Source organism: Trematomus bernacchii, unplaced genomic scaffold (genome assembly GCF_902827165.1).
Source record: "Trematomus bernacchii unplaced genomic scaffold, fTreBer1.1, whole genome shotgun sequence".
Classification (NCBI taxonomy): Eukaryota; Metazoa; Chordata; class Actinopteri; order Perciformes; family Nototheniidae; genus Trematomus; species Trematomus bernacchii.
The window spans coordinates 7394447-7419358 of NW_022987828.1; the positions used below are offsets into that span (position 1 = coordinate 7394447).

General features: G+C 38.4%; 3 protein-coding genes across 4 annotated transcripts in view; 1 reads left to right on the top strand and 2 right to left on the bottom strand.

Annotated features, from left to right (window-relative positions):
- The first annotated feature begins 536 nt into the window (after positions 1 to 536).
- Positions 537 to 4076, top strand: st3gal7 (ST3 beta-galactoside alpha-2,3-sialyltransferase 7). The gene is made up of 8 exons (XM_034152479.1): positions 537 to 639; positions 845 to 1010; positions 1097 to 1223; positions 1752 to 2089; positions 2270 to 2456; positions 2575 to 2715; positions 3018 to 3167; positions 3598 to 4076. The coding sequence occupies exons 2-8, from the start codon at positions 862 to 864 to the stop codon at positions 3682 to 3684; spliced, it is 1179 nt and encodes a 392-aa protein (XP_034008370.1). The 5' UTR covers positions 537 to 639; positions 845 to 861; the 3' UTR covers positions 3685 to 4076.
- On the bottom strand, positions 3866 to 12671 carry hps1 (HPS1 biogenesis of lysosomal organelles complex 3 subunit 1). Of its 2 annotated transcripts, none has more exons than XM_034152476.1 (18): positions 12450 to 12671; positions 10284 to 10455; positions 10040 to 10174; positions 9461 to 9603; positions 9268 to 9376; positions 8422 to 8582; positions 8176 to 8278; positions 7989 to 8073; positions 7837 to 7895; positions 7549 to 7716; positions 7007 to 7186; positions 6485 to 6558; positions 6257 to 6394; positions 6039 to 6104; positions 5722 to 5866; positions 4991 to 5104; positions 4793 to 4875; positions 3866 to 4717 (listed from the first exon to the last, which is right to left on the bottom strand). In XM_034152476.1, exons 2-18 carry the CDS (start codon positions 10398 to 10400, stop codon positions 4555 to 4557), a joined length of 2043 nt encoding a protein of 680 aa, XP_034008367.1. In that variant the 5' UTR covers positions 10401 to 10455; positions 12450 to 12671; the 3' UTR covers positions 3866 to 4554. The 2 variants fall into 2 exon arrangements, with proteins under 2 accessions (XP_034008367.1, XP_034008368.1); XM_034152477.1 differs by having other exon boundaries at positions 7837 to 7892; positions 12450 to 12669.
- Positions 12672 to 22787: 10116 nt separating this feature from the next.
- The window catches only part of hpse2 (heparanase 2), a 45215-nt gene continuing 43090 nt past the window's right edge, over positions 22788 to 24912 (bottom strand). The window contains exon 12 of the mRNA XM_034152309.1: positions 22788 to 23494. Within this exon, the coding sequence (XP_034008200.1) occupies positions 23332 to 23494 (163 nt within the window). The 3' untranslated portion in view covers positions 22788 to 23331. The remainder of the gene's footprint in view (positions 23495 to 24912) is intronic.

Sequence of the window (24912 nt, forward strand, 5' to 3'; positions counted from 1 at the left end):
ACACACACACACACACACACACACACACACACACACACACACACACACACACACACACACACACACACACATTTATACACAAGTACATCCAACCCCCCTGGCATGTCATGCCTGGGGTCATGAGCTCAGGGAAAATTCATTCCACGAGATCCTGATTTTACTCAGTACTGTTGCTGCAACATTGTGTAACGCTCTTCACAGGAGAACAACCCTCATAAACACGCCGTTTTGGGGGATTATGTTATTTATAAAGGTTTCATTACTGCCAAGTGATAGCTTGTAAATATCTGTTTGACAACACACCAACAATCAATCATCGTCCAGCCAACCATGGTATGGGTATAGACGGACTGAGCAAACACAATAACAATTCTTTTTTTAGTGCATCAACACTTTAATGTGCCATCCAGTGTTGCTTTATCACTTTTTCTCACAATGAATGTGTTTCTGGACACGCCTCATCTCCCTGACATTTGCATGCCACAGTGTGACCAGGGTAATGGTTAACCAGTGTTATTGAGGGAAGTGGCAGAGTTCAGTGGAGTAGGAGGCAGCAGCAGCCATTTTAGCTACATAGCACTCTGTTTACCCTTCATGCATGGAGCCAATAGCTTAGATCTCTACCAGGCTGGCTGCGAGGTACTTTGTCTGTGTTACTCAAGTACTGTTGCTTCAGTTTGTTTTTTACACACAGTGTTTGTTGAAATGTAGTCTTACTCTAAACTCCATAAATACGTCCATGTTTTTATATTAAAAGTATGTCTTTACTATGGAGAATAGCATTATTGGTACATTGCATTTTAATGATAGGATTATGATAATTGCTGTGATGTGTGTGTTTCAGGTGGGCGTACAGGTGCCATGGTGACGCCGAATCATCTGAGTGTAGAGGATCCAGACGATGGCTCTCCTCTGCTGCCTGAGGCTACAGAGGCTGTAACACCAACGTCTGTCTTTCACAGACAGCGAGGGATCACAAAGACTGACTCCAGGGAATTTTTCCTGAGCAGGTGCATCTCGCAGGCGCTGTATTTGTTTAGTGGACCTGTTATTACATACTGCTATAATACTGTTGTCTTTTCTCTCTACGATTCAGGAAAGAGAACCTTGCTTTCAGTCTGGTGCTGCTGATAGGATGCTACTCAGCTATTCTGATTCCTGCATATCTTCCCTTGAAGAAAGTTGCAGTTCTCAGTGATGACAACCTACATCCTAAAGATCTGGTACAGATACACAACTGAGCTATTGTTTTTACATCAGCGGTGTCCAAACCTTTTTCATTTAGGGCCATATGTGACGAATATACAGTAGCCTCATATGTTAAGTTATAAGTTAGCAAAATCAATCAAATGTAGGTACATTTTTCTTGATGATTGAATATGCTTAAGGAAAAAAACAGCCTACATCACAGCTCTCCATTAACAGGGTTTAATTATTTTCATTTTGTTACAAAAAAATTGGGCTTTTTTTAACAACTAAGATTTGTTAGAAAATGTTTCAACTTGAATTGACTGAATTTATTGAAACATTGGGCACATGAATAATACTGTGTCATATATTTGTACACATATATTTAAGAGGAACATTATAAGTGAAGCACAAGTTTCAGATGTGTGCCATATTCCATTATACTTTTAGAATAAGCTGAGGGCCAATCAAAAATGGACCCATGGCCGTAGTTTGGACACCCCTGTTTTAGATCATTACCTCACTCTTTTCAAACCCCTCTGTTTGTTTTCTGCTCCCTTCAGGTCTTACTAAACCAGTCGGCCTCCCTGCTGTCGGACCCCTGTCAGCCTTGCTGGTGTTTGAACCACCTGAAGCCCCTGCCCTGCTCTGCTGGCCTCCTGGACATCCCAGTGTTTGTGCAGCAGGACAGGCCGGTGCCCTGGGATCTGTCCCCTCCTCTGGGGCTCCAGGGCAGCGAGGAGCATCTGGCCCTGGCTCTTGCATCTCTGCCTCAGCCTGGCCTGCCTCCATCACTGAGGAGAGATGGCAGCTGCAGGCGCTGTGTGGTGGTGGGCAATGGAGGGGTTCTTCATGGGAGTCATCTAGGACCCCACATTGATCAGTATGATGTCATCATCAGGTATGTGTGACAGTGTTAGTCAGAAACAAGTGGGAGGAATCTTCCTCATGTGACAGGCACTAGTGCTATGTTAGACCTGAGCTGATGGACCCTTTCCTCAGCAGATACAATTGGAATGAGTTTGAGGGGAAAGTCTTGGCCTGCATCATCAATTTCATACTTTTTCATCTCTGCTACCAGGCTTAATAATGCTCCAGTGCTTGGCTTTGAGAAAGATGCTGGTTCCCGAACAACCATCCGCCTCATGTACCCAGAGGGAGCACCCCACTCTGCAATTGAGTACAAAAAGACCACCATGGTTGCTCTGGTGGTCTTTAAGAGTCTGGACCTAGACTGGCTCACTTCTGTCATCACCAAAAAGCCTTTGGTAAGCCTACATCACTGAAACCATTGCATAGTATTACATAAGCCATGTGCGTCATAGATATTCATCATCACACTCACTGCCTCACATGCTCTACATCTCCTGGGTTGATTTTTAATAGAGCTTCTGGTCCAAAATATGGTTCTGGAGGGAGGTGGTGGATGATATTCCTCTGAGACCAGAGAGCTTCAGGATTCTCCACCCAGAGATAATTCACAAGACAGGACAAGTCCTACAGAAATATGCTCTGAAGCTGGGAAATGTGAGTTCCATCGTGCTTTGTTCTACTCTTTCATACAATGCCAACATGCCAACAGAAAACCAATCTTAGAACAGCTGGCCTTACCCGTCTTGAGTAACATATGTATATGCCTGGCTCTGACATGTATTGACTTTGTTATAAGCCTAGGAATCAAGGGTTTGAAAGATAAGCAAACACAACCTTCAATTCAACATGCTCATACTATTACCCATGCTCTTTAAAATGAGTAAACGTTATAACAGTATTTGGTGCTCAAACTGTTTAAAGCAAGGATAAAAGACAATTTTTCTCTTCTAAAAAAGATGGTGCCAACACTAGGTGCTAGTGCGGTGGTGATGGCCTTGCAGCTGTGTGACCAGGTGAGCCTGGCAGGGTTTGGGTACGACATGAAGCACCCAGAGGCGAGGCTTCACTACTATGAGGCCATACGCATGGGTGCAATGAAGGCTCAAGTAAGTTTATATTACCAAATGTTGGTACTAGGCTGGGAAATTAAGTATTTTCTTCTCACCTACCACAATAGCAGGTTACTGAACATGTATATCAGTCACTCAAAGTTGTTGTCTGTCTTCTGAAATCTCTACATTATGTTTTAGAATTCTAAACACTCAGTCAATAGTTCAAGACAGTAAAAAAACATCATGTAACCTTAACACCTGGCTATTTTTACCTCTGAATTCTGCTCTGTATCTGCCAAATAATAGGACCTGCCATCTGCCATGGTGGCACGTGTCCTACAATTTGACCTGCCAAAGCCAACATTAACCGTGTGTTTGGCAGGTGGCCGGTGCTAATTGCATTCCTTGAGCAGTACGCAATGTTAAAGCTAGCAAGCCTCATGTTTTGGTTTATTCATACCTTGTTTTTATTACCGTTGTCCAGGTGGTGCATGATGTCAGTGCTGAGAAACTCTTCTTGAGGGACCTGGTGGCTGCAGGAGCCATCACAGACCTCACAGGAGCTCTGTGAGCCAGCAATGCAGAAACTGAGAATCTACTGAACACACTACTCCTTCTCACTGCGAGAGTGTGGAGTCCTCCATAAGCTTGAGGAATCGTTTGTAACGTGGACTGACCTTTAAAATGCTCACAGTCTCCTGGGTCAACTGATAATTGAGCGAATTAAAGGTTAGACAATGATTGGTGAGACCAACTTTAGAATATCTTTATTAAATTCAATAAAATTGTTACAGTACTTGCAGTTACAATTGTATTAATTGTCATATGGTTGAATAACTGTTACTTCACACCTAGGACCAAGCTCAGCAATTCACTGTATTTTGTCAAATGAATGTAAGGGTGAATGGTTCAAATGGTGCCATTTCAATTCTGTTTACAATGACTCAATAAACAAGTGAATGTGATATTACTGATGTTTATTGTCTCCAAAAATACATCTATACTCAGAGAGACATACAGTAATTACAGTATTACACTAGCAGTAGCAAAGGCAACAATGGAAATATCTGCATTTATAAAAACGGATCAACTGTATGTTTAAAAAAGCTCTAAACAAAAAAACAAACATACAGAATTACTTATAAATAGGGAATGTCATAAATTCAAAAAATATATTATAAACGTCTAGGAGTGATATTATCATTATTATTCAAACAAGACTCACCACTGTACATAAGTGCAACAATGGTGTCCGATTGTGCTTGAAAAGTGCTTTGAATAAACAAATAAATATATATAATTCGTGCCTATGTTCCGTTTTTCCATCACTTTCATATATATATGTATATAAAGACAGTGAGAGAGTGTTTTTTTCTCTTCTTGGCAATACAACAAACAAGTACCTTGGCTACTGTGACTCAGTCTGAGTGTGTGGGTGCGTCTACAGCAGAGGATTGCGAGATGGCTCCCACAGTTTGCTTGCCAGCTGTCTGCAGTGCTGGAGGATGACCTCAGTGGGGATGACCCCCAGGTGAACCGTCAGCAGCTCGTAGCACTTCACCACCTCACCCTGGTGATTCTTGCTGTAGTACCGCAGCAGCTTCCTGCAGGACATGTTACTATCTTTAGCCATCTTGTTTAGATTAATCACATCTCTTTTGTCATGTGTAGGTGTTTACCTGTAGTAGTCCCAGGCAAGCATCCCAATGGGGGCCGAGTCGTCAGGTAGGACGGGTATGTCCCCTGCCTCTAACTTGTAGCCCTGATTGATCACATACAACATTTATATTGTGCAGTTTTTTTTTACCTTTACCATATTACATGCTGCTTTTTTGCGTTATCATTTGATATTAAAACATGACAAGCAAGTTACTTACAGTTTCATTTTCAAACCAGAGGAAGTAGCAGAAGTAGAAGTCTCCATCGCGCAATGTGACCGTGGAGTAACCCTTCTGGAGATAGCGCCGCGTTGTGCTGACCAGACTCCACACCTTCATGATGGATAGAGAGAGAAAGAGAAAATCATTTAAGACAAAAATGAGCATAACTATTGAAGTAATTCTAGTCATTCTAAATATAAAAGTAAGGAGTGGTACAGAATGAGCTTATTTGCTTTGTTGAAGAAAGCTCTCTGTTATCTGTGCATTATATATGAAACTAGAGACAGTTGGCTTATCTTAGCACAAAGAGAGAAAAAGCTCACTAATAAATATAGTTGTTTTTGTTTAATCTTTAGAAAAACTTAAGGGTTGCAACCATTTTCCCCAATTCCAGTCTTATTGCTAAGCTAAGCTAACAGGCAGCACATACAGTGTTTACTGCACAATTATTATTGTTCTCATTCAACTGTCGGAAAGAGCATATTTCCCACATTTTCTAAATATTCCTTTAAGCAAATACATGTAACTATACCTAAGCAATCACATAAGGAATATGTATTCATGTTTTTATAATATGGGTTCTTTGCACTGAAAGCAGGAATAGACTAAACTGAAACTTGAATTACTTGATATAAGATAAACAGTTTCTGGTCTGCTCTGCATGTATCAATCAGAAATTGAACTCAACATCAATCTGTTTTAAGGCGTGTACTTTCAGTATGCCTGACCTTGCTTTTGATGAACTGAGCCAATGGCCCCTTCCCCAGCTCCGACACATTGCGCTCAGTGATGTTGAGCGACGGTGCGATCATTTGGCCCGTGGATCGGTCCACGCAGATAAAATGTATGAGGCCCGGGAAGTCCTCCAGGTACGTGAGATTAACCGGGTCAAGATCAATACACTCAGGATAACAGTAAGACATATTTCAAAGAAATTGCTGGGTGTATGCATGTCGTTAAAATATGCATGCACTTCCAGAATTATCCCAATTCACACAGACAACACGGCATCATAGGGAGCAGGTTTAATTTGCTGAAAGGATATGACACCATGGTTATATTCCTCTTGCTTTTTACCAACAAAAAATCCTTCCAGTCCATCAGCTTGTCTCTGGGACAGAAGAAAGACAAACAGACATGAACAACGATGAATGCCGACTGTCTTGCAAGTATGCTTGTACTAAACACAAGATAAACTAATTCAGGACAAATTCAAATCTGAAAATCTACAAAAACAAGCATGTTCTGCTGAGTGATACGCACTGCACCATGGTCTGGGCCCGCTCCTGCAGGCCGGGGGAGAGCCGTCGAGGACTGTCAGCTGTTCCAGATTCAATGAGGAAACACTGGCGGTATACTCCACAGAGCTGGGTCTTCATATTCTTACAACTGCGGATAAGCCTAAAACAAGAACATCAATATAATTACTGAAAGCATCGTCAAACAACTGTGCTATGATGCATGTTGGCCAGCAGAGGGCTGCAGACTCACTCTCTGTTGAACCCTGGCCCCCCTCTGCCGATTCGGTTCTTGAAATCTGTCCAGACATTTTGTAACTGTGCGGACTGAATAGAACATGAAGAAACAAAAGCAGATCTTACTATTGGTCCACACACGGGATGACATGGAAATGGTTTCATTTTATGCAATCACAATTATTTTGTAATATGCAATGAAGGTCAAATCTTCCAACAAAAGTGTATTTGCTACATCATAGGAGAGGTTACAGTAAGGTAACATAAGCTTTTCACAGCACATGCAGGCACTGAATTTAAATGTATTACCCATTTTTTCATGGGTTGTGAATGACCATTTTATTTACGGCCTTTGATTGAAAAAATACAATATTTTAAATGATTATGTACATTCATATTCTTAACTCTGTAGTTAATGTAGGGTATTCTTTGATAAAGGTCGGCATGTATTCAAGTTAATACATAAAAGCCTAACTTAAAAGCTGTTGGACATATTGTGTATGATGCAAACCATGTTGGTGCACGTAAAAACCCATACCTTTATCTCACTGGCCCCCAGGGCTTTGATGAATTTGTCCAGTTTGCTGCGGATGTCGTGTATAGTGGGCTGTCCTCTGGTAGCAGCTGATCCTTCCTGGCCTTCATTTAGACGCTTCTCCAGTTTGGCGAAGGCCTCCAGAAACGTATACACTGACATGGCCACTGCACTGGTGGGAATCTGACAGATAGAAGGGAAGGTGTTCAACAAGGGAGCCTAAATGTGTGTATATAATGATAACAATGCATAACATTGCACTTAAATACGATCGGAAAATTGTGTCACAAGGTTGCCCCCTGCTGGCTATACACTTTTATAAAGATATAAAGTTATATAATATAATGTACAATTAAAAATAATGTATGTAAAAAATAAAACGCTTTTTTTTTTAAACGAATATAAATGAACTGATATCACTTAATATAAAAAATAATATATACTGAAATTAATAAAAGGTAAATTAATGAATACCAGCTTGACTGAGAAAGAGTGAATTGGGCCTGAAAATGAGGATGTAGGTAACATTTTTGGTTTCCACAAACCTTAGTTAGCAGCACAAGTGTGATGCCGGGCCACAGAGGCAGGCAGTACATGGAGTGAGGCATCATGGGAAACAGTCCATCTTTGAGTGAGACCTCTAAGAAAACTCTGCGAGGGGTTGAAGGGTCGGGCGGAGGAACTTCCAGAGTGTGCAAGCTGTCCTCTGCCATCTGACAACACAATTTTATCCAGTCATGAGGTCTCATTCAAACAGAACTATCGTTTAATTTGCATTTAATAAAATAAATCTGGATTCACTATTAGGAATACACACTGAGATATACTCTCACCTGGACGTCTGGGTCCACAAACTCAAACAAAGGAGTGCTTTCTCTCACTGGCATGTCTGCTGACACACAAATGAAGACAGCAAACTGTTGTTGTTATAATGTAATAAGAGGAATAACTGGGTAAATATTGATACACAGACTCCAATACCAACCTGAACTTCTCGAGTCCATGTCTGTAGGAGAAGGCTCTGGGGTGTAAAAGCTTTCAGGACCAGAACCAGATGTACTCTCAATGTCCTTCAAAGATAAACACACAACATGTACAGAAACAGACAATAAACAATCAGAAATAAGGTGACTAACAACATGTGTTGGTGTGAGCCTGTCATCATTTTCTACCTCAGGATTTGGATCATCCTGGTCCGTGTTGCTAGGATACATATTCTGTGACATGATGATGAGGGCCAGGAGGTCTGAGGTGGAGAGTGTGCTCGCATTGCGGCTAGAACAAGCAGAAGAGCAAAGAAAAGTCATCATTTATAAAGAAAACCTTGAATAAATAAAAAGAAGCCTCTTCACTGACTCGGAAATGATAAATAATAGTGATAGGAATAAGGTAAAGGGGTTTAAAGGACACATCTGTACCTAGAGTAGAAGGCGAGTAGTTTAGTGTGAACCAGGATGAAGGCGTGCAGCACTTCCTCTCCCGCTCGCTCCACACTGCTGTTGAGCTGCTGAACTAAACGGCGCTCCAGGAACTCAATGCACTGCTCGCACAGCGTGGGGTGGATCAGCCTCTCCACTGCCTGAGAGGAGGGGGGGGGGGGGGGGGGGGGGGGGGGAGAGAGGAGAGATGGGGGAAGATGAAGATGTTTGCTTCCATCCTGAACATGAGAAATGTCTGCTCTTTAAATGTGCTTTATATCAACCTAAATCCAATATGCTATTTTCTAGGTTTTCTGATCTTGTTCTCACTTGCATACCTGTTCTTATATTTTGTATTATTGATTTGGTAGCTTGGTTTGTCGTGATGTATTTGTACTCGTTTTCATTTGACTGTTTTATATATTGCCTTGTTTATTCACTTTATTGTAAAGCACTTGAACTACACCCCCTGTATACAAAAATACAGTAATAAATACAGCTTTAATATTCATTTGTTGTCAAGTTGTAACTGGTTTAGTGGCTGATTAGAAAGCTGCATACAAAATGGTATAGAGAGAACACAAATAATATAAAAACCAAATAGAAAAAGGGAATTTCTGGCTATTTCTGCCATCTAGTGGTTAACATTTATATGTGCAAAATTGAAAATCATTCAAATGTTTACCAATACCACAATAATGTAAGGTTGATGGAAACATAGATCTTAATAGAAAGTTAAGCAAGAACAATCTGTACAGGGAAACATTTGCGTACAAATCTATACCAAATATACAACAAATAGGAAACAAAAGCGGGAGGAAATGTCTCCTTTAAGGCCTGCAGCACCTCCACTAGGAAGCTCTGGTCGTTCTCTCGGAGGTGGCTGTAGGTCTCCAGCAGACTCTGGAGGTGTTCCCACAGCCTGGCTCTCTGCTCCGTGTCCTGAGGACGCAATCTGAGGACAAACACAAGTCATATTTCAACTAGATGATGCTTAAAGTCTGTCCAGTTTTAAAGAAGTATGCACAACATGTCTTACTCTCTCCTGAGGAGGTCACTGCTGAGGGTGACCATTCCAAACATGACTTCAATCATCTTTTTCATCACGTAGATTTTCCTCCTCAGATCCCCCTCTCCCTCCTCACCATCTCCATTCACAGCGATGTAGAGACACTCGTCAAACTAAAGAGGACACAAAATGACATAATTAAGACTACATTTCCCTATGGATGTACATTTAAAGAAAATTAAGTTAGTTGTTTTTAACTGTTCTCAAGAGAATACATATTTGCATTAGAAAGACCTGTTGACACTGACTGAACCTGAAGTAATTACCATGCACTGCAGGAGGACAAAGCCTGGTTTGATTCCTCAAGACTCACATGACTAACATGACGCTTCACTGGAAGAGAGGCCTGCTTTTAGATCACAGTGCTGCTACTGTTAGTAAAGCAAAGTTAAGGAATGCAGAAATGTGCTTCCAACATGAAAGGATTTTTAAAAAACAAGGTCAAAAGAGGTTTAATTGCATCCTTTTTGTAATGGATAAGTGTGGATAAACTACTCGGAGAATTGTGCAGGAGTGAGAACAGCTTTTAATTTGGAAGGTAGGCTCTACCTGGTGTAGGACGTAGATATGGTTGTTCTCTGTGGTGAAGGAGGTGTAGCTGTCCCCCAGCCTGTCCACCATGGTGATGCAGGAGATAATGATGGGAGCAAACAGAGTGCTGATGCTGTCCTCAAAGGCTGGAAGCTGGCCATCACAACAGAGCAAGGTAACAACAAGAGTTAGGAGGTATTGTAAGAGCTATAAAAGCACTTTGAAATGAGTACAAACAGTCTTGGTTGATTTCCTTCCTTACCCCATGGCCATCTTCTTGGGACGCCCCGTACTGAGCCTGTACGTTCTGATAGAACTCTGGGTCGGTCCAGTGGAAGAGGACCTCGGCGCTCTGACTGGATATTAACAAGCACTTCATCTGTCCTGCTGCGCTGTGGTGTCCTATTTACTGCAACCGCTCCACATACATTATGCTATAAAGAAAAAAAAAGTATTGAAAGAAAAGATACATGGATTACAGTATCAGCCACTGGAGAAACTGGGGGACATTTTTCCCACACTCCATTGCCCTTTGACCTAAACTAAGTAAACAGTATCTAAGAGCTGATATTTTATCAGTGACAACCTCTGGTGAGAGCACAGATTTTCTTTAAAAGGTCAGACGCAAAAATGCCAACTGTGTGGGACTTAAGGACGCTGTCAGTCAGAGCAGATATAAAAGTCCAGTGCACTTCTATTAGCTGATGTGATATGTGATTGCACCTTAAGAAATATATTTTTTATTTAATCAACTAAGGATTTTTTAAATGATTAAAAAGAGTTGTCTCGTATTGAATGTTGATCTAATAATTCTGCATAGTCCAAAAGCCATTAAACATCAACAATATTTTCAATTCAGTTCAGGGGAAGATGCACTTCTATTTAAAAACTCTTTGTGAAGTACTGGACTTTGTTTACATGACAGATTTGTCTGGTCTCCTCTCACTATTGTAGAAAGGCAGAACAAATGTGATGCAACACTTCCTTAATACTGCTAACCATCATCAAGGTTGTGCACACAGCCTGCAGTGACATCCCTTTACTTACACATTAGATCATGTTCATGTGCTGTACAGTAAGTGGACATGTTGTAACAACATGTACTTTAGCTGTATCAATATACTAAACAAATATAAATGTGCAGTTAAACGTGCATAAGGGAACCATGGCATACATTTAAATATTTTTCTTAAAATCACATTAGTAACTACAGTGGTGGTCTGGAAATACAATTTTGAGTCATTCGATTAAACGTAGTTATCTTACAAAGCAAAGGCAGCATGCTTTACAAAGTAATGTTACCAACTAGTTATATATTTTTTAAATTCAACTATGGTTCATAGTTTGTTACTTTTCCTTTTAATTCTTCGGAATTGAATCATTTTAAATCCATTTCAGTTTGGTCTGACACTCAAAGATTACAAGTGAGCTCAACCTCAACTAACTACAGCAGAAAAATTCTGCTTTTACATGAAGGCATACTGTCAGTAATTATAATCTAATGATATAATAGTATACAGTGGTGTAAAGTAACTAAATACATTTACTTAAGTACTGTACTTAAGTATACTTTTGAGATACTTGTACTTTACAGAGTATATAAATGTGTTGCCACTTTGTACTTCTACTCCACTACAATGCAGAGGTAAATCGTATACTTTTACTCCACTACATTTATTTAATACCTTTAATTACTTTGTAGATTTTGTTTAATGATGTGATATATAATCAACTCTTAAAATGTTGTTAAACCTGGAGTAAATTCACAAGCTACCCTGCAGTATACACAGTGATTAAAATTAGCTGCACCTTTACCAGCTTTGATAACACTTTAATGCATCAATAATTATAACAAAAAAATAATAATATATATTATTCTGAATTGGAACAATCTGCATAATCAGTACTTTTACTTTTGGTACTTTAAGTATATTTTTGATGCTTGTACTTTAGTACTTTTACTGGAGTAACATTTTGAATGCAGGACTTGTACTTGTAACAGAGTATTCCTACACTCTGGTACTTCTACTTTTACTGAAGTACAAGATCTGAGTAGTTCTTCCAACTCTGATAGTATAATAGCATAAAAGGCAAAGGGCACCTTTCTCTGTATCTAGTACTACTTTTGCTGGTATTACTTTAAGTACATTTCCCTGATTATACTCACTTTTACTGAAGCAGGACATACTCAGTAGAGTTTTACACTAGGTATTGGTAGGCTTCTTTTTCTTTAGTCAATAATCTGAATATAATATAAGCCTGTATGTAACATTTTAATATTTTGTAGCTCTGTTCCGATCTAATGAGGCTACATCTCGTGTTTTACCTTAAGCTGTTTACTTCCCCTTACCAAACTTCAACTTCCTTAATTCACGCTGAATGCCAATGTCGAAAACAAATACACACGTATATTCATGTCCCTACTCACTCTGTGTTCCCTGCATCTCAGTCCAGTTTCTCTGCTGTCCCAAACTCCAGCAGTCCTCAGTTTGTGGAAGTTTTCATATCGGCTGCTGTCTCAACCCAACCTGCTTCTTCCTGCAACACGCGGGTCATGTGACAGCAGCAGCAGGAAGTTAACACACAGATAAAGCGCTACTGAGGAGCGTCTAAACCTCTTATTATACATCCATGGTCTAAACGTCTAAACACAGCCCAGGGTAAAGAGAGAGAAGTAGTAAATGTGAATGCTCTTCTCAATGGGTTGTCCACCTCGAGGGATCAGCGAGCCAGTGAAAATCACATGTTAGTGCCTAAAGTGGGGCACATGACTGAGGCTGTGTGCACACAATGGTTTGTGGAATGCAGTTTACTGGTTGAAATAGAGAAGATTAGACAGTGTATTGCAACAAAAAAAAGCATTATAAATTAGGCTAAATCAGGCCTGAGTAGCCTGATAAAACACCTGAAACCTCCAACGTAATTTGATTTTACATTCTGTTCTTGTATATCTAATATATGGGGCATTCTACCGAATTAGTACAAAGTGCGGTCCCACAACAAAAAAAACTATTTAACAAAACAATTAAGTATTCAGAGTAGATATTTACTAAGAATATGTTATGGTCTATTCAAACACAAGGCATTACATTAGATAGTGATAAACTTAATATATACAAAAACATCATTTATAGGGTACTTTCTATTGGGAAGTAGCTGTCCCCAACCCTGACATCTAAATTTCAATTTTCTGTAAATAACACTTAAAACATTTTTATTAAATTGTGTTCAATGCTGTATTTAGAAGATCTTAATGATTACATTCAAATAGAAGTTGGAATATTTAGATTTATTGTGGGTATCATTTTTTAATAAAAAAACTATACTAAAAAAATCATGTCCCCAGTTTTCATGTCACTACCGAAACACAAGGGGTTTTAGTCCAATGGCTGAGTCTGGTTTTTAGCCACACCCCTGCATTTTTGACAAGGCAGTGACACTGCATCCCTGTCCCTCATGGCTGAATGGCAAGTAGCTATATCCCATACTTTTGATATAAATCTGTTCCAAAATCTGAAAATCGGCGTGTAACCTTAAGAATTGTCACTACCGAACACATATTATCTTCAATTAAGTAAACTTTTTCGGGGTTTTATGCAAAGTATTAGGTTTGTGTGTAAACCTCTTCAAAAACATGTATGCTAGCCATGTAGGCTACTTGCTAGCATTCTTTAGTTATGCTCAATTTTAGCTAGAATCGTCACTACCGAAACAGTCACTACCGAAACATATGGTTAAGTTTCGGTAATTGACATGATCGTTTCAGAAGTGACAAAATGGAATGGTAAGCAGGTAAATCCCATAGTTTTGAAATAAATGTGTTTTAAAGTCTGAAAATCAGTGTGTTACTTTAAAGGTCTCTTATTATACTATTGTTAGGCATATATTATAGGTCTCGGATATATAAAAAACATGTCTATGAAGTGTTTTGCTCAAAATACCAAACGGATCACTGATCACCCATTCTAGCCTCATCCCCTGCTATTTCAGCCTGTTACTAAAGTGCTGATTCTGGGTCAGTAGCTTCAAACATTCACACTTCAACATAAGGCATGTTATGAGTTAAGATTAAGCAATAAGGTTGAGGGAAAATGATACAACCTTGAGAACAAAATACTGCAGTCACTACCGAAACAGTGGATGTTTTGTAAAAAGTTAAGTCTATTGACTTATCAACTAAAATGATATGATACTGATTGGTTTAATGTATGTTCAATTTCAACAATCATCAACTCTGGAATCAATATGATCAGTATTATGCATTTTACAAAGAAAGTTTGCATTATGATCTTTATGAATTGTATAAATTGAACTTAGACATTTGATTAAAAATGCACTTATATTAATTTAATTGTGAAAACCCTCAAGAAATATTTGTTAAAATACTATTTAGAGAAGGGAAGGTAAAACAATCTTAACAGGTTAATATAATACTTTTTTTACTACAGTGTATGTAGCCTACTATGTTTCGGTAGTGACCATTTTTGGTAGAGGAAAAACATTCCAATACAGTCTGAAAATACGATATAAAAATGTACGGTTCTTTTACTAGATATGTGTAATTTAGATATGGTACAAAATATATATGGACAACATTTTGGGAAAAAAACATAAAAAATGTCAAAACATTTCCAACCTGACTTTGGTCCAATTCGGCAGAATGGCCCATATAGCTTATTGAATTTATTTATTTTGACATGAATATAGTTTACTTCATCTGCATCACTTGCTCATTGGTCTTGCAACATACTGTAATCTGCTCTATTTTATTCTAAACTATTCTACGTTTTCTTCTTGCACTATATTACTATATATCTTTTCTTTATTTGTTTATGTCCTATAACTATGTTGCAAATGTTGGAGGAGCTTGGGACTTTTCATTGCCATTTCTACACTGTAGCTACTGTGCATATGACAATAAAGCCTTTGAATCTAGAAAATGTTATTTAATAGAAAAAGATAATAATAGAAAACATATATAGAGAATATAGAGAATTCTGATAAATAATTTGAAGTTATAATATACGTTTAATTGTTTACAGCTTTCCTATTGCATACATGGACCTGGACATTTTAAATAAAAAAAGTCCCAGAAATGATCTCACAAACGTACATGTAACCTATCTGGTGTAACTACTATTGCTAAAAGACAGTTATTACTAAGAGAATTAAGAAATGCAAAACAAACTTTAAACTCAATATTTACTAACCTCCCACGTTTGTTCCTATATAAACATAAAATAAATAAAGGTTTTTCATCAAGGGTGCAACTTGTAGGAGACATACATTACATATGCTGCATATACACAAATACACACTCACCAAACAACAGGCTGTTTCTCAGAGAATGTTTTGATGGCTATAACAAATCTGTGTTGTATCACAGTATTCAGCACAGACTGTATGCTTGGCTCCTGAGCAGAGCAAAGAACCCCATAGTTAACATAAATATTTATGTTTTATTAACCTTGCTCGGGTCAAAATGGTCCAAAATGCCAAGAGAGTTCTTCGTTGTGGGCCGCAGTTTAATCTAGTCCATCAGTTTTCTGTGGGATCCAGCATTCATGGAAGTCTTATTTAAGCTGACTCCTGTATATACAGAGTAAACATCATGAAATCCTCAGTGTACGCTAACAGAGTGAGGGGGCCTTGCATGTCTCAAAATGGATCACCGAGTGTAAACAGTGTGAGGCAGGCCTGGCTAACAGTTACCTCCGCTAAGGAGGCACTGTCACGCAGAAGTGGCCAGACTCGGCCCAGTCCGCCTAAATCACAACACAATTAGATTTTGTCAGAGGAAGAGACGCTCAGCAGTTGTTGTTACAAGGTACAGGTTTATATTAACCAAAGTTTCCCAAACAAAACCATTTCCATGGATTGGCTTGATAAGATCCTTTTCGGAATGTCAGGAAAATCCTTAAGACCGCATTGATCGATATCTCTTTGGTAATTATTACTTAGGTCAGATACTGAATTTACTCAAAAGCATACTTACACCATAAGTTTAAACTTGCCATGGCTCTAGTTAAAACATGTTGTCTATGGATAAAACATGTAGCTGATCTAAGAACTTTTATAACTAACACTGACAACCCCTTTCAAGCTATTTTCTTGAGAAAGAGCAGCCCCATTCAGGTTCTCTGTCCATTAGCAGGTCTGTTCTCTCACTCTGTTTTCCCAGGTTTGTGTGTGCTTTAAAAACAAAGAAAAAGTATCCAAAAGGTGCATACATGTATGGTCTTTTGGATATGATGAATACTATTTCATTTCTTTGCAAGCACCCGATCAAACAGACCAGGTGTTAACGAGTCTGGTTTGATTCTTACATGTCAACAATGTTGGCCTGTTTGAAATGAACCACATGCAAAATGAGATGGAGTTCATTTTAGAGACCAAACATTTATGCTACTAACATAAAAGCAAAAAGAACATTTCCCATAAATAAAACAAAATATAATTAAGGGTTGTGCTTTGGATCAGCCCTGAAGGGTTGCCAGTGTTAATGACTCACCGTCATGCAACTTCAGTTCACTTTTTATCGAACCTAATTCAGGGCAGTATGAGTTTCCTCATACCATGCTTGTATGGGGGAAACTGAACAAGCATTTTATTCAAAGGGCACCCTCAATCTTTCATCTCCCATCATGATCCCACCAATCAGATCCCAGTTGTCTCTGCATCAGCAGACACTGAGCCAGGTCTGGCCCAGGTCCAGTCTGTCTGGGCCAAAGCTAAATTCTGCAGGTTTAGCCCCATCCTGCCTTCATGTTTCCCATCAGCAGCTTCTCACTGCAAAGACCTGATACAGCTGCTTCCACATCTGGGGCCACAGTCATACAGGTTGTGTATGTGTGTGTAAGAGTGAGTGAGAGTGCCAAGAGCGGTGACTTTAAAACTGCGGCACACTGTTAGACATTCATGTTGATTATTTATGTTATAATTTACTGGCAACAGTGTGTTCAATTGAAGAATATTAATCTACGATCAAAGACATGTTACAAAAGAGGTACTCGTCACAATAATTGTTGACAAATTAAGTCCAGTAATTGTATGTCATAATACTCACAATGGCTTGAAGATATAACAATATAGAATTGTGCACATGTGCTCATGCAAGCTTTGGACGAAAACAATGAAGTCTGTTTGTTTTCTGTATTTGATAGAGTGAGGAGGTTTCTTATTACAAAATGGTACCAAGAAATTAAAATGTGTTCAGTTTCAGAATCATTTGTTCTTAATTTCGGTGGTCCTCTGGTGTGCAATGGGATGGCTGCTGGGTGTATTTCAATAGAAACTAATAACTATACAAATGTAGCCAAGCAACTACATTTTGCAACCTGTCAGCAAAAGCTTGCAATTATATATCAAAGACTAGGCTTGGTGTGAATGCTGAATATAGATTTATGGAGATTCAAGGTATCATCAAACCAAGACCAAAATGATACAGCAGGAGTAGTAGTTTTTTTAAATAATGAATTGTATGTTATGATTATTATTCCTTAACCCTTGTGCCCTCCTCGGGCATTTTTGTACATTTTTTCTGACTTTTTTTTTGATTTGGTGTTCATTTCAGCTGTGTTACAGCTTTTGGCATGGATTTTTGCAAGAAGTCTTCTTTTGAGTCAAATTTTTGAAATCCAATGTCGTTTACTCTTACATGTTTTGTATACTCTCGTGATGCATTTTGCACCCTCTGGACCCCTTCGTGGCAAAAATGTACACGCTCATAGAAACTGCTATTAAATCATCATACATCAATATTTTATTAAACTTTTTTTTCCATGAATCACTTGAACAACTTCTAACGTGCTCAAAACTACCAAACATCCAATAGTTTTCAGGATGTTAACCCTTTAAATGCCTGTTTCATTATTTGAATTATTTAATTTCTCTTAAAAAAAAACACAAAAAATGAATTTCTTTCAATATAATAATTAGTAGAGGGATGGAACTTTGGTGGTTATTAGAGTCTTGGATGTGTCAAAGATTAGCAACAAAATTGATTTGACTGCATTATTAATTTTTACGTAGTGTCAGATACTACCTCTGGACCCCTTCGTGGCAAAAATGTACACACCCATAATAACTGCTATTAAATCATCATACATCAATATCTTTTTCTACTTTTTTTTCATGAATCACATATACAACTTCTAACATACTCCAAACTACCAAACATTCAATCATTGGCAGGATTTTAACCCTTTAAATGCCTGTTTCATTATTTTAATTATTTCATTTATCTCAAAAATGCCTCATTGACTTCCATTCAGACCACATTTGTTGATCTCACTGCCATTGCAGTATAAAACCATGCATTTTGTAATGTCAGCATTTCATTTAGAAGAAAAGTAGTGATATTTGATATTTCTACTCTATTCCAACAGATTACACAAGTTTCCGTGTAGGCCGATGCATTACATTCTTACATTTTTGCCAGTTATATTATGGAGCCGTGTGACTACCAGGGGGCCCCGAGAGTGGTGTGTGTGTGTGTGTGTGTGTGTGTGTGTATGTATGTATATGTATGTGTGTGTGTGTGTGTGTGTGTGTGTGTGTGTGTGTATGTGCGTGTGTGTATGTGTGTGTGTGTGTGTGTGTGTATATGTGCGTGTGTGTATGTGTGTGTGTGTGTGTGTGTGTGTGTGTGTGTGTCATTTCCAGCAGCAGACTAGCAGGTCCTGCAGCATGTGACCTGGTGCTCTCAGGTGATAGAACAACCATTTTTTAGGCCTGTGCACAACCAGCACACACCTCTCCTCCCTCTCCGTGTGTGTCTGTGAGAATCTGTAAGCATGCACAGATCATTTCATGGGAAAAAAAGGCCATCTTTTGAGGGATGTGTTTGATGTGTCTTTGAAGAGCTGCTTGATTACTCAAAAACAAAAAACAACTGTTAGTGTGTTTATGCACCTGGCTGCCAAAGATAAACATGCAGTTTGACCAAGGGCTTATTTCATTAGTGAGCAGAGAAGGAGAAAGACCTGTAGCAAAGAGAAGGAACTCAAATGAAGAAGCTTTTCAGTGCAGAGGAGACTTCAGAAATAATCTTGTGGCCTTCTTCTGCCAGCGAGCTGCAGGACTCATCTGAAGAAGACACAAGGTTCGAGGGGGGGTCTGACACTGAATGCTCTCTGGGGTCTGACACTGAATGCTCTCTGGAGTCCAGCATTTCTTTGAGTTCCTCTGACCCTTCATCTGAAAGTGGAGAGGACACTGAGGGTCCGGCCCACCATCCACCACCACGGGGGGCTTTCTTCTCACAATCTGTGAGGACACCCTGGTTTTCCCCAGCTCCTGGGAGAACGACCTCCGTTCTTCTCTGTCCCCTCACTGTGGGCCGGACCCTCAGTGTCCTCTCCACTTTCAGATGAAGGGTCAGAGGAACTCAAAGAAATGCTGGACTCCAGAGAGCATTCAGTGTCAGACCCCCCCTCGAACCTTGTGTCTTCTTCAGATGAGTCATGCAGCTCGCTGGCAGAAGAAGGCTGCAAGATTATTTCTGAAGTCTCTTCAGCACTGAAATGCTTCTTCATTTGAGTTCCTTCTCTTTGCTCCAGGTCTTTCTCCTTCTCTGCTCACTAATGAAATAAGCCCTTGGTCAAACTGCATGTTTATCTTTGGCAGCCAGGTGCATAAACACACTAACAGTTGTTTTTTGTTTTTGAGTAATCAAGCAGCTCTTCAAAGATACATCAAACACATCCCTCAAAAGATGGCCTTTTGTTCCCATGAAATGATCTGTGCATGCTTACAGATTCTCACACACACACACACACACACACACACACACACACACACACACACACACACACACACACACACACACACACACACACACACACACACACACACACACACACACACACACACACACGGAGAGGGAGGAGAGGTGTGTGCTGGTTGTGCACAGGCCTAAAAAAATTGTGTTCTATCACCTGAGAGCACCAGGTCACATGCTGCAGGACCTGCTAGTCTGCTGCTGGAAATGACACACACACACACACACGCACATATACACACACACACGCACACGCACATATACACACACACACGCACATATACACACACACACGCACACGCATACATATACATACACACACACACACCACTCTCGGGGCCCCCTGGTAGTCACACGGCTCCATAATATAACTGGCAAAAATGTAAGAATGTAATGCATCGGCCTACAGTGGGAAAATGGTTTAATCTGTTGGAATAGAGTAGAAATATCAAATATCACTACTTTTCTTCTAAATGAAATGCTGACATTACAAAATGCATGGTTTTATACTGCAATGGCAGTGAGATCAACAAATGTGGTCTGAATGGAAGTCAATGTGGCATTTTTGAGAGAAATGAAATAATTCAAATAATTAAACAGGCATTTAAAGGGTTAAAATCCTGCCAATGATTGAATGTTTGGTAGTTTTGAGTACGTTAGAAGTTGTATATGTGATTCATGAAAAAAAAGTTGAAAAAAATATTGATGTATGATGATTTAATAGCAGTTATTATGGGCGTGTACATTTTTGCCACGAAGGTGTCCAGAGGTAGTATCTGATACTACGTAAAAAATAATAATGCAGTCAAATCAATTTTGTTGCTAATCTTTGACACATCCAAGACTCTAATAACCACCAAAGTTCCATCCCTCTACTAATTATTATATTGAAAGAAATTCATTTTTTGTGTTTTTTTGTAATAAATAATGAAATAATTCAAATAATTAAACAGGCATTTAAAGGATTAAAATCCAGAAAAGTATTGAATGTTTGCTAGTTCTGAGTATGTTATAAGTTGTTTATGTGATTCATGAAACAAAAAGTAGAAAGAAATATTGATATATGATGATTTAATAGAAGTTATTATGGGCGTGTACATTTTTGCCACGAAGGGGTCCAAAGGTAGTATCTGACACTACGTACAAAATAATAATGCAGTGAAATCAATTTTGTTGCTAATCTTTGACACATCCCAGACTCTAATAACCACCAAAGTTCCATCCCTCTACTAATTATTATATTGAAAAATAATTATGTTTTGTGTTTTTTCGTAAGAAAAAATGAAATAATTCAAATAATTAAACAGGCATTTAAAGGGTTAAAATCCTGCCAATGATTGAATGTTTGGTAGTTTTGAATACGTTAGAAGTTGTATATGTGATTCATGAAAAGAAAAGTAGAAAAAGATATTGATGTATGATGATTTAATAGCAGTTATTATGGGCGTGTACATTTTTGCCACGAAGGTGTCCAGAGGTAGTATCTGATACTACGTAAAAAATAATAATGCAGTCAAATCAATTTTGTTGCTAATCTTTGACACATCCAAGACTCTAATAACCACCAAAGTTCCATCCCTCTACTAATTATTATATTGAAAAAAATTAATTTTTTGTGTTTTTTGTCATAAATAATGAAATAATTCAAATAATTAAACAGGCATTTAAAGGATTAAAATCCAGAAAATTATTGAATGTTTGGTAGTTTTGAGTACGTTATAAGTTGTTTAAGTGATTCATGAAAAAAAAAGTAGAAAGAAATGTTGATGTATGATGATTTAATAGCAGTTATTATGGGCGTGTACATTTTTGCCACGAAGGGGTCGAAAGGTTGAAAATTCGAGGAGGGCACAAGGGTTAAATAAGTAGATATACTCTATGTTTGCATTGCTCAGTGTTTATTTACATGATGGGACTGTTTATACAGAAGTATCCTTTAATGTATGCAAACTAGTGAGTTTACAAGCAAAGTGTATAGAAATGTATTTAGCATAAATGGAACAAATACAACTACAAGGTATTTGTAAGTGTTTATTATCAATGTAAACTTTTTTTTAAGAAAAAATAATATATAGGCACACTTTACATATTCAAATAAGACTCTCCAAAAGAAATATGAACATCTCTACATCAACTATGAACACATTTAAAGGGACACATATATGTATATATATTCAACATGTTGGGGCTCTGAACCTGCTCCTGTGTTACTTCCACCACGTAGGAAAGTACAGATGTAATCATTGATCTAAGAGCACATCATGACCCATTTTTACTCATGTGGTTGCAGTCCAGAAAATGACAAGCTTATCTTGAAACAAGTTGATTAAAATATTATGAACTTTAAGTAAAATAAATGGGAAACATGGGTAATGAACCATTTTAAATCTTAAGGTATTTCCCTTTCTTCCAAATAAAACACAGTCTGTGACGATGACATTTAAAACTAGAAATGTTAAAGCAAAGCAAATTATTTAGACATATAAATTAGATGTATACTGTTTGTAAGTAAACATATCAATCTTAAATCACGTATTTGCATCACTCTTTCTTATGTACAATACATTACCTAATAGTTTGACAGTAAATCTGTACAAAATGATGTAAAATATATGTATATTTAGTACAAAAAACTCTAGCAGCACAAGAGGATTATAAAACGTTAAATCAAAATGAAGATAGTGACATTACATCTGCACGAAACCCAGATTGTGTGTGGAGGCTGGATGGTAGAACATGCATCGCTTCAACACAACACTGGAGACACATCCCGGCCAGATGCTGCAGCGGAACGTAACGACACACACGACATACAAAACAGCCTTTAGAAGAAGAATATTTTCCCTTTAAGCCACTTGGAACGGCAGAGAAAGAACCACAGCTTCAGAGCCAAATAGACTGGACAGACACATCAGTAGCTTGATCAACACATACACACACACACACACACACACGCACACGCACACGCACACGCACACGCACACACACTCACACTTTGTATGTTCTTGACTTGTGTAATCTTCAGAAACGCTGCATTCTTTTCTCTTCATCGGTCAGTGAAAGATGAATTATGAAAAACAGAAGAAACCCTGGGCAGACAGAGATAACATCTCTAGGTTTTACAATCCAAGCAGAGAAATGATAGCTTAATAAGTTGCATTAAGGTGGACTTTTGTGATATTGCATAACTTCATACAAAGTCACACAAACATTAGAGTCTTGAACAAAGAGCTGCTGGAGAAAAGAATTGAAAAGAGTTCAGTGCAGCCCTTTTGTATGTGTTTTGGGCAAGTCTTTCTTTAGTCATGAATAATGATGAAGACTACATGATTGTACTGTACTCAAGTGTCCACTCTACTGAAGTGTCCTTGAGCAAGACATGCAAATTCTAAAAAGCAGTTTTTTCTGACCTCCCTGTGTTTCAGCAGAAAAGGGAACGACATTTAAAAGCCACATCTTGTTTTGAAGCTTTGGATCAAAGCTGTGACTTTGAGCAGTGCTCCTAAAGCTCCGGACGAGGGGGTCAGTGTTATCTTCGGCAGGCATATGCGTTAATGTTTTTGATGACATAAAAGCCAATGGTCATGGGAGGCATGGCTATTGTCCGTCCAGCCCTCAATGTCTTAGGCTTTAACTCGGGAAATGTCTCATTGTCCACCATGAGCAGCTTCTCCCCGTTCAGCTGGACATATCTGTAGGGTTAAAGAGGAACAATTCCAAACATATGTAGGTAAATGTGACGGAAAGATAAGACGGGTTTTCACCTCCCCAATAAAGTGAAGCAAAATGTAGCATCTCTCTAAAAATGCTTTTGATTCTGTCTGTGTCCACTTGGGGGAGCTGTTGTAAAGAAAATTGCAATTTCACACCGACACACTAGAACTGACTGTTTGAGTGAAATCTGCCGGTGGAATTACAAACAGTTGGAGCACTGAAACAATCCTCTTAAAAGAAATGAAAGATCAGAAAATATTCAACTATCACTTTTCTATTTGCAGTATGTTTATAGAGGTACACAAACTATAACAGTACAAATAAAGATTATACAATACAGCCTTTAAAGACAAATTGTTAGGAAACATTTTTGATATAATTGAATTTCTCATACCCATAAAATTACCATTTTTACTACACATTTTAGTAAAAAGTTCCAATAAATAAATAATTGTAAACAGCTAAAAAAAAAAAATTTATTTTCCTTATTCGACCTGTTACCATAATAACATATTCAGAATACATATTGTTAATGACACATCAACACATCACAGTTATACTTTAGGGTGCAGTTTTTTGTAAAAAGCAATATAGGCTGAATATAAGCGTAATGTTATTAGAAAAATATTCTACAATATTTAATAAGCTTTTTGCACAACAGTCACCTTGAGTCAGACTTTCAGTATTTCATATGCCTTGTTTCTCTTTATATTTACAAGTATATTAAAGTCATTGTAAGAGTTCAATAATAAATCATGCTCCTAAGAAATAACCACCTTGTATTGTATTTCTAGTATACATTATCACCTTTAACACATACCTTTCCAAGCTCACAGTGCCGTTGTTATTAGTAACCATGTTTTAAAAAAATATATTAAACTATAAAGTTCACAATAACGTAGAGATTAAGGCCAATAGTCTGTAAATGTTTATGTGAACCTCAAAATTCAATAAAATATCATATTAAATTATACTTTATAAGGAAAAGTTGCTCAAAGCCTTTCTGGAACACCCAATGGACCTAAATACTTGGCCAGAGTTGAAAAGTACCTCTGTACTCAGAAATGTTTATAGACATCTGGTGTTGCTAAATTCTTCATAAAAGTTTCCCTGCGCTGCGTGTGGTTAAGGAAAGCAGTTAAGTCCTGAAAAAGGCCCATCGTTAGCTTTCTCTCCTATTAATTACCCTGCAATCCTGTTCTAACACCTAAAACATCCTCCATCCTGATGGTGTTATTCAAGGATCATGCCTAGCCACCATTAGGGCCCAAAGCCGGTATCGTATAACACGCACGCACGCACGCACGCACGCACGCACGCACGCACGCACACACACACACACACACACACACACACACACACACACACACACACACACACACACACACACACACAC